We start from the raw sequence: 10,380 nt of genomic DNA on the forward strand, positions 1-10,380 counted from the left end.
TAATTATGAGAACCTAAGTCATAACTATGAGATACTAAGTCATAATTATGAGATACCAAGATGGTCATTATTATGAGATGCTAATAATAACTGAAATATTATTAAGATTATTATTAAGATAAATCATAATTAAGAGAAAATAAGTCATAATTATGAGAAAATAAGTCATAAATATGAAATGCTAAGTCATAATTATGAGCAAGTAAGTCTTTGTTATAAAGATAGTAAGTCATAATTATGACAGTCGTTATTATGAGGTGCTTATAATAATTGAGATATTAAGTCATAATTATGAGATTGAATCTCACCATTTTGAGATTTTAAGTCATAATTATGAGCCTAAGTCATATTTATGAGATAATTATGTCATAATTATGACATAGTAGGTGATTATTATGAGATACTAAGTCATAACAATGAAACAGTAAATCTTATGAGATTGAGTCTCACTATTTTGAGTTACTAAGTCATAATTATGAGAAGGTGAGTCATGAGTATGAGACACAATCTCAGTTTCATGACATAGCAAGTCATAATTACGAGGAAAAATTCTCATTATTTTGGCTAAATGGCTATATATTTGTTCCAGTGGCGGAAACGGGCTTCGTTACTTCTACATCGTTCCATACTTCACCAATATGTTCACAAAAAAAAGTTTAGCATTGCAAACAAATGTAGCGTCGTACAGAAAACTCAGCATTTTGATTGGTTCCCGACACGTCACTTACATCCAAGATGACCAATCAGTGGTGAGAAAGGCGACAGGAGGCGGGATGTGTCCACGCATGTGACCAAATGGATGTCATATGAAAAACACTGTTAAAGAAAGCGGAGGTGTGAAGGAATGGAGTGGACAGCTTCTTCTTAAAAGGCAAGTAAGCTTGAGATTTTAACCTAAATGGCTTGTAGTCTAATGTACGGTGCGTTTGAGGTCGTTTATTTCGCTAAAATGGTCTTTTTAAGGATAAGTGCTAAGGCTACGCTTACACTTAGGCGTGCAGTACCGGTTAGCTTGTTAGCTAGCTAGCTAGCTAACCTGAACTACCACAAGGCACTTGACTTCAGAGACCTCAGAGGACAACAACGAACTGCACAAATGTACTAAATCAATAGAGAGACGTTATTTTACTCTAGGAGCAACAAACTATACTCTTTTCAATGACATAAGGTTCAGTCAGACGCTGAACAGCCAGTGAGAGATGCTTGTATGTACGTATAGGTATTGGTGAGGTATTTAACGTTACTGATAACATCGATGCTACCGCGTAATAGATTTAAAAGGAAAATCCACCGATTTTTCAACATTTCTGCATAGTTAAGTGGCTAAGATGTAAACAAAGTCAACAAATAGTGTTTTAGTGTGAAATGCGCCATCCTAGAGAAACCTACGAAGTCAGAATTGTTCACAGCGGTGGTGATAGGAACCAGACGTCTGAATTGCTTAATTCCTCTAAAAGCCTCCTCACAGAAAGTTAACACTTGAAATGGTGAGATATAGGTTACGCTTCCCGATGTCTAACTCATTGTTTTATGATGTTTTGGGTTAAAATGCATTTTAATCCGTTTTTTTAGTTCATTTATGGCGGAGGGGTACATGCAGGATGTTGTAAGACAAAATAGTCCCCAAAGAAAACTTTCTTTTTCAGATTTATGGCTTTTTTACCATCATCAACATTCCATATAAAAACCCAGAAGGCAAGTGTAGGTTCACTGGTGGTTTTGGATAGTGAATGAAATGGATGTATTTGAGTTGTAGACATTGTGACCCCTGGTTCCTGTCAGCACCACCGTAAAGAAATCTGAGTCTGTAAGTTTCTCTACCGTGATTCTAAATTATTCTGAAATTGGTGGAATTCCCCTTTCATAGACTTAACGTCTTGTGAAGTTATTTGTCACAAGTCTGTTCTTCAGTCTGTGTGGTAGAGAGCCCCTGTTCCTAGCTATGGTCGATTCAAGAGAGCTGCTTGGGTTCATTTGCATGTGTTTGGTTTCTGTGTTCATTGAGAGAGAGAGGGAGGGAGAGGGAGAGAGAGATGCAAGACACACAGCAGTTTGTCCAGTTGACACACGTTACATGTAGGTAGCAATGTATCATTTCCCCATTTTTCATTATCAGTCTAACCACTTCTCTAAAATGGCCGCCTGTTTATCAACATCTCGTCACTCTCAGCAGTGTTCACACTAGGGAGTGTTTTTTTTTCCGGGAGGATGTGGTTGGCCATTAACCTCAAACTTTAGGTCACTGCTCTGCTGGAAAACCCTTTAAGGCGGGGGTGTCAAACTGAGTTCTTTCTGGGCCACAGAGTTCAGCATTGTGCCTCATTAAACATCAGCTTAAGGACTTCATAAGTTGAGCTCTTGCAATGAAAAATGTGAATTCTCTTTGGTAAAAATCACATAACGCTGTTGTTGGAAGAAAACATCATGTTTGATGTTTTTCAGTTTTTGACATAATTTGAAAATTATTATTACATGATGTGTAAATTTCATGATGAATGGACCAAAAGAAATGACCCAAAATGACATGGAAAAATGTCTGGTTCCATTGACTTACATTGTAAATGAAGTAGTTTTTCCCTTCACCTGTAAAGTTACCATTTTGGAGATACGAGGTTTGACAAGCATGGTATGCCGCTGTTTTGATGCCCTGTATTTAAAATTAAGGGGCCACTTAAATGTAGATAAAGCATATTTTGGTTTTTGAAAGCAACATTATGTAACATTTCAACCTTAAAATAACAGCTTCAAAATCATTTTGTTGGTACACTTTGGAGGAGTAGGCTTGAAACCTCTTGTGAGAACTGCGTAACGCTTTACGGCACCACATCACACACCAACAGCTTTGGGTCTTCAGCTAGCTTTAAGAAGAAGCTAGCTGGGATTTCCAGCACAGACATCATAGCAGAGGCTGCGAAGAGATCAAAGAAGGCGTTGTAAGAGGAGATGAGGAAGAAAAGAAGCAAGTGACAGAGCAAAAGACCAGACAAGAGTAAATTTCAGACTGGCTTTTACTCGTTGGCGAGAGCTAAAGAGATGAAAGGATGCTAATGGGAAAACAGTGGAAATCTGAGCAGAGTGTACATCCCTGCAAATGGTATTTCTGAAAGACAGAGATCTCATTCCTGTCTCACGGAATTTGGTCAGTTTGGTCAGTCTTTGTCAATCTCACACCAAATAAGCCTAAGTTTGCAGCCTCCTGTGTTACAATCCTGTAATATTACTCTACAATGGCTGTTTACATGCAAGGAGTTTTGCCAATCTGACTGAATAAATTCTGATTATAGATTTAGACTGAGGTGTTTATCTGCTCACTCTGCTCTCTAACTGTTTAAAATCTCTGTTTACATCCACACTACAAGTAATCAGGTCCAACATTACATGCACACATAGAGAACCACTTAGTGTAGACGTTACCATGGCAACGAGCATCACGTGAGTCCAGTCAGAGTGAGATGAGCAGCGGTGAGCAGCGCTTGTGTTTTTAATTACTTTAAAATGATGTCAGACTCAGGAAAACTTATTAAAGAAGGCCGAGAGGAAGACGTCGTGTTCTCAGACACATAAGCTGGACTCCCGTCCCACCGCCGTCTTTTAAAGATCAGAGCATAAACTTCGTCTCCTCTGCAGACCAGTTTCTGCTCCACCATGTTGAACGGTATAAACTTTCTTATGACACGACAGACATGCAGAACATACTTAATCTTTCCGATTGGGGATGTAATCAGATACAGGAGTTTAAATGGTTATTATTCTTCTGTTTAACAGATTATGTTCAGGATTACCCACCTCGTTCCCTCAGATAGAAATTGTATTCTGATTGAGGTGTATACATGAACGTGTATACACTGATTCTGTCTCGATTTCTGGCTGATACGTTTTGTCCCATGTACATTTTTCCTCCAAATATCACTGAACGGGACCATGGCTAAGGGCACAGGGGCTCCACTAAAGTGACCCAATTGTAGAGAAAAATGAGTTTATGGCGTAAAACACTGCATACAAGATGTTACATCCATTATTCAGTAGTCGTAGTGGCAAAAAATCGCTGTAGGTGCACAGCCTTACTGTCGGTGTCTGACTGTAAATTTGAAAAAAGTGTTTATAGCTAGCAAAGCTTTTGGCTAGTTAGTAGTATGTACAAATACATGGTGTTTAGACTAGAAAAATAATCGAGTTTTAATGGCATTGTGATTGTCTCTTGAAAGATTCTGTTTATGAAAAGTGGTATTTTGTTTAGCCTCTGTGTGCCCCTGCTGTACATTATAAAGTAGGAGACTTTGGTTCAGCCCAGATTGGAGCAGGACGAATATGCAGGAGGTTCTCACTATTGCATGCATATTTGCTATCACAACATAGTCATACAATTCTTGTATGTGAAGTTAGAATGTGGTTTCAGTGCAGGATATTGCTAAACATATTGCTAAACAACTAACACGCTAATTCCGTAATATTCAGAGTCAGCTTTTAAGTGTTTACTGAATGCTTAACTTTAAAGCTGCGGAGTACAAAGTCAAAATATGCCGGGGGTTTTCCAGAGACTTAAATGTCCCAGTGATTTGGATGAATACAGTTCTGAAAATATAGTAATTCATGGTTCTCCATGGACGTCTATAGCTGAATTCCAGAGTAACTGTGCTAAAACAATGGAGAACACCTTGTTTTTTTTCCCTGTATATTTATAAAGCACTTGGACATGACTTAAGAAATCTTTTACTCAAGGAGAGCCCCTGTAGCAATTTGAAGTCTCTCCAGCAGGGGGTGCAGTTAGCACGCAAGTCGTTTTTGTGTGAAGCAATTAAAGTATTTAAACAAGAGCTGAAAGTTTTCAAAACATATTTAACATGAATTTCATGAAAGATTTCAGTCAAATCAGTCAATGTAAAAAGCTGCAGTAGTAACAAATACAGGGAAATCATAATGTAGGCTTTAGAAATTAATAGTGGAGATGCATCGAGAGATGTTCTGTAATCGCATCCTGGCACCCTGAATCGAATCGTTAGGTGCTTAGAGAGTCTCACCCCTAATTTGAACTGAATTGGTTGACTCCACACCTCTTTTACCCAGATTGTTATTTACCTTCTGTGTTCCAGGTGGTTGTAACTTATGGGACCTGCCCTTAGTACATACTGGTCAGGGCAGAACGATGGCCTCCCAGCCCACTATCACGACTACTATAGAGCTCCCCACTAGCATTTTCGACTTGGACTACTCATCCTGGGAGCTGCGACTGCAGGTCATCGGCCTGGGCTTCCTCTTCTACAGCCTCTTCTTCCTCATCTGTCACATACTCTCCGCAATACTCTGCCTCACCTACCATGCTCTCCCTGCTAGAGAAAAAGTGAGTGTGGGGTTTTTTTTTATTCCTCTTTTGGTCATGAACCATCTGTACTGCAGTGGTGGTTTCATGTCAAGACACACCTGCAGCTTATCTCATGAAACAGGATCTCATGCTTGAACAGCCAGCTTTAAGTTTAGTTTAAATAGAGGTGGTGAGATGGCAAAAATGAATGTCCTGAGAGTTTTCAAGATGCAAGAGACGTCAAGATGTATATTTTTTTATTATCAAAAAAGAACCAGTAGTGCCACATAGAAAAATATTTAACATCAAATGCTGCACTAATTTTCAATTGAACAGGACTTCTTACGCTCTCTTTGCAGTAAATCATGCAGTAGGTGCATAGAAGTTTACTTAGAAAAGCGTACTGTGACGTAATTTGTCTGATCTGTACTGTACTGTACTGAAGTCTTCTGAAAATAATGGAATCTGTAACAACAGCTGCACACACTTTACATACATTAAATTATAGGTAAGATATACTGGCTGCTTTTTAGTGATCTTTTTAATTCATGCAGTACAGAGTTTGACACTCTGATAACTGAGAACTGATATAGCTACTGTTTGTAATTACCTTTATTGTGAACATTGATTTTTATTGCACCATTATAGCCATGCGCCCCCGTTTTAGGTGAGGCAGTTTTAGGCAGATCTTAGCAATCAATTGGAATTGGCCTCAGTTGGCTTTGATACCAGTCTTTCAGATTGGCACATCCATAAAAGTGATAGCAATGGCATACACCGATCAGCCATAACATTAAAACCACCTCCTTGTTTCTACGCTCATTGTCCGTTTTATCAGCTCCACTTACTATATAGGTGCACTTTGTAGTTCTACAGTTACAGACTGTAGTCCATCTGTTTCTCTGCATACTTTGTTAGCCCCCTTTTACCCTGTTTTTCCATGGTCAGGACCCCCATAGAGCAGGTACTATTTGGGTGGTGGATCACTCTCAGCACTGCAGTAACACTGACATGGTGGTGGTGTGTTAGTGAGTGTTGTGCTGGTACGAGTGGATCAGACACAGCAGTGCTGCTGGAGTTTTTAAACACCTCAGTGACCTGTAGGGGGCCTGACCATTGAAGAACAGGGTGAAAGGGGGCTAACAAAGTATGCAGAGAAACAGATGGACTACAGTCTGTAATTGTGGAACTACAAAGTGCACCTATATAGTAAGTGGAGCTGATAAAATGGACACTTTTTTTTGTGTAGATACAAGGAGGTGGTTTTAATGCTACAGCTAATTAGTGAATGTTATTCATCAATGTTTCAAATAAATTTTAAAATGTTATAAATAAATGATATGAATAAAGGTGACCATCTTATATCTAATGTGCAGGTGTTCTGGGACCTAGCAGCCACACGGGCGCTCTTTGGCGTTCAGAGCACGGTGGCTGGTCTGCAGGCGCTCACTGAGGACGGCGCTTTGTTTGCTGATAAGGTGAACGGTCAGACAGGTTGGTCTTGGTTTAATGTGTTGACAGCAGTGGGCTTCTTCCTGTTTGAGAATGTGGCGCTGCACGGCTCTAGCTTGGTCTTCCGCTCCTTTGACCTGCCGCTGGCCGTCCACCATGCCTTTGCACTAGCTGGATTCGCTGGGGCTGTGCTGTGGAACACTGTGGGTCACTTCCTGCCCATGGTTACCCTACTGCTGGAGATGAGCACACCCTTCACCTGCATCTCCTGGATGCTACTGAAGGTAAGGAAGCAACTGAGAAAAAATACATATTATTGGTTTAAAAACTAGGGAGCCAGAATTAGACAAAATTCAAATGCTGAAAGTTAAAAAATGTAATATTAAGCGGATACACTTATATCTTGTATGTTCTTATTTTTAACAGTAAGGTATTTGAACTCTGCACTTCTCTGTCGGGCATAGAAAGGCTACTGCAGCCAGCTGAAGGCTACTGCCACTAATATTGAGTAAACTGCATGCCTAAATCATCACACACTTGCATCAAACCATAGTAAATTGTTAAGTAAACAGATTTATGTTTTAGTTTTTTTTCATAACTATGGAAAGTATTTTGATGTGTATGTTAAAAAAACATTTATTTAAACATGCATTTTTTTGTAAATTCTTTATGTGTGGAAATGAACTCTTTGCCCTAGTAAGTGAAAATGCTTTGCAGTTGAGATGCAAAGCAGGGATGTGTGTCTGATTCATTTAGAGAGACTGATCAGTACAGGGACTAACAGACTGAACGTTTTGTATTATTGGTGAAAATTGAGAATCAGACCTGCTCGTTTTCAACTGGTGCATGTAGTGGATTGACATTTGGGAAACTAACTGATCCATCTCTTCAGTTTCACTTCACCATGTGAGGTTTCTCTTCCTTTGCTAGGTGTGAACACTGTACATGTGAAAGTGTTTGTAGTAAAAAAAAGTGCTTTATTTGCTTGTGGCCAGGCCACACTAATACCAAAATTGGTGATGTATATTTCTTTGAAAGAGGAACTCATTCTACCATGACATTTGTCAAGGTTTTAATATTTTGATGCATCTTCGAGGCAGAAAATTACAAAATGTTAAAATCTAAGACATTACAAATCATTGTAATGGTAATTAGTATAAGAAATAGTTAATAAAAACACAGTTTGTTCCCTTTGCCTTGCACATAGCTAATAGCTTCTTTCTCCTGCTTCTTATTCTAATTTTCCATTCCACCTTAAAGGGTGTGGCAGCTACATTCTGGCACCTGTTGTGGAACTATTTTTAAGTTTCTACTGTTCACTGTTGAGTGTTGAGGAGGTACAATAACCAAGAGTTTAATATTACAGGTTTGATTCCACTTAAATGTCAATCAAACTTGTAATATTCATCTCTTTAATTTCTGTTAAAATGCTCAGTAAGTAAAATGTATCCATTTTTCAAGGTCAGGAAAAAATCACAAAAGATATTTAACAGAAAATTACTCAGAAGCCTCAACAACTAAACAGAGTTTTTCAGTATTTAGTGTGTCACTGTTTTCCTTTATTAAAGTTTCCGTTCTTTTCAGGAGACTCACTTTCAGTTTCTCAAAGAAATCTGTAGGGATATTTTTCCATACCACCAACGTTCAGTCAGTAGTTGGTTACATTTTCTGCTCCAAGGTGGTCAGTCTGATGTTGTAAGAAAACCAGCAGCTCTTCGTTTAATTAATTTGTTCTTGGTCAAACGTTTTCCAGATGACATCGCATGATGTACTGAAATGTTTTTGTATTTACCAGCATTCATGGTGCCTTTGATCAAAAACAAGTTTCCAACAGTTTTGGTTCCAAGAGTTTCATGTTGTCTGTATCTTTTGATTCATTTTTGAACTTCAGTTTTGGAAACTTTCTTTTTTTAAATACTTATTTTTCTTTGACTCTCTTCTTCCTACACAATACACAAGTAGATTATGTCCTCAGAAGTGTCTCTTTTAGCCATTTTAGATGTACATGATAAAGGAATGTTTGACTAGTTCCCCTTGTGCATGTTTGTGTCTTTAAAAGGTAACGTTTATCAGTTATAGTAATAATAATAGTAAAGTACATTTGATAATACATATAAAACATGTTTACAAAATGCTTTACAGGAAAATAAAACTGATTTAAACAGGTTGAAACATCTGTGAAATATAATACCAGTGCAGTTTTAAAAAATCATTTTCTCTCTCTCTCCCTCCTCCTGTAGGCTGGATGGTCTCAGACTCTGTTCTGGAAGGCTAACCAGTGGCTCATGATCCACATGTTCCACTGCCGGATGGTGCTGACCTACTATATGTGGTGGGTGAGCTGGAGCCACTGGACTGAACTGAGCATTCACGTGCCTCTGCCTCAGCGGCTGGTCTTCTTCACCGGCCTCGCCCTCCTCACCGTTCTCATTAACCCCATATGGACGCACAAGAAGACCATGCAGCTGCTCAACCCGGTGGACTGGAACTTCAGCAACAAGCCTGCACGTGAGAACGGTCCCAAAGGAGAGAAAGCCCACACCAGCTGATCTGTACAAAGAGCTGTTGTGTTGAGTCCTTTGCTAAAGACTCTCAGATGTGGCTGATTGGTTGAAGGGTGATGGGACAGTTGGGACAGTTTAGTACTAAAAAAATTGGACTTGCTGACTTATTTCAAGGTGGCTATGGTTGGAGATTTAGTTTTTGGTGCTGCTACTTGATAGCAAAAGATTGTTATTTTCTTGCTATTTTGGTAGCGGTATGATAATGACGTATTTAAATGGAATAGTTTGGTAAAAAAAATCACGTTTACAGTTCCCTCCTCCATCCCAAATTTCATTGATCATCCAAGACATGTCTGGTATCTGAAGTTTACCTCTTCAGTTTTGAAAAGCTAGTGTACTTAACATGACAATGTCCCTTCGGGATCAATAAAGTTCTATCTATTTATCTAACAAACAATGTAAGCTTCTACCTCATTAATTAGCATAGACAACAGGACGACATGTAGTAGGTACATTGAAACTAAAGATGCAAACTTCAGACACCAAACATATTTTGGCTGATCGACTACATTTGGGTTGAGGGGGAAATTGTGTAGATTTGATTTTTGGCCAAATCTTTCCTTTAACAAGCTGCTCATTTTATTGATTGCCTGCTAGGCTGCCATGTCAAAACCACTCAGCTCAGTGTTGGCAGGTACTCTTCTCATCTGTTTATTATTTAATTTCACATTTAAATTAACATTTCTTCTCAAGTTCTCAGTTCTTTGACTTATGCTACACTCCTAAAAAATAAGATGATGCTTTAAGGGTTCTTTAGTAAAGAAAATGGTTCATGATCAGTCACAGAACCCTTTGCATGATTAAAGCGTTATTTGCATCATGAAAGGGTTCTTGAGACTGATGGAGAATGTGCTGTGGATGGTTCTACATAGAACCTTTTTTGAACACGGTTCTATATAGCACTTAAAAGGATTATTAGATTGTTATGATGTCAAACTTGTAACATTAGAAGAATAGAACCCTTTTTGGTGCCGTAAAGAACGCTTTTCAAAAAGGGTCTATAAAGAACCATCAACAGCACATTCGTGCACATTCTCCATCAATCTGAAGAACTCTCTCATGATG

The 10,380-nt window shown here is 38.7% G+C and overlaps 1 protein-coding gene across 1 annotated transcript; it reads left to right on the forward strand.

Moving 5' to 3' along the window:
* The first annotated feature begins 809 nt into the window (after nucleotides 1-809).
* On the forward strand, nucleotides 810-10,052 carry cln8 (CLN8 transmembrane ER and ERGIC protein). The gene is made up of 4 exons (XM_036593317.1): nucleotides 810-872; nucleotides 5,092-5,338; nucleotides 6,676-7,035; nucleotides 8,992-10,052. The coding sequence occupies exons 2-4, from the start codon at nucleotides 5,144-5,146 to the stop codon at nucleotides 9,298-9,300; spliced, it is 864 nt and encodes a 287-aa protein (XP_036449210.1). The 5' UTR covers nucleotides 810-872; nucleotides 5,092-5,143; the 3' UTR covers nucleotides 9,301-10,052.
* The last annotated feature ends 328 nt before the right edge of the window (nucleotides 10,053-10,380 follow it).

Source organism: Colossoma macropomum, unplaced genomic scaffold, assembly GCF_904425465.1.
Source record: "Colossoma macropomum unplaced genomic scaffold, Colossoma_macropomum, whole genome shotgun sequence".
Lineage (NCBI taxonomy): Eukaryota > Metazoa > Chordata > Actinopteri > Characiformes > Serrasalmidae > Colossoma > Colossoma macropomum.

Excerpts from the sequence above, each read along its gene's own strand:
- cln8 (XM_036593317.1), top strand. The coding sequence starts at position 5,144 with ATGGCCTCCCAGCCCACTATCACGACTACTATAGAGCTCCCCACTAGC. Across the intron at positions 5,339-6,675 it reads CTCTCCCTGCTAGAGAAAAA|GTGTTCTGGGACCTAGCAGC; the intron begins GTGAGTGTGGGG and ends TCTAATGTGCAG. Across the intron at positions 7,036-8,991 it reads TCTCCTGGATGCTACTGAAG|GCTGGATGGTCTCAGACTCT; the intron begins GTAAGGAAGCAA and ends CTCCTCCTGTAG.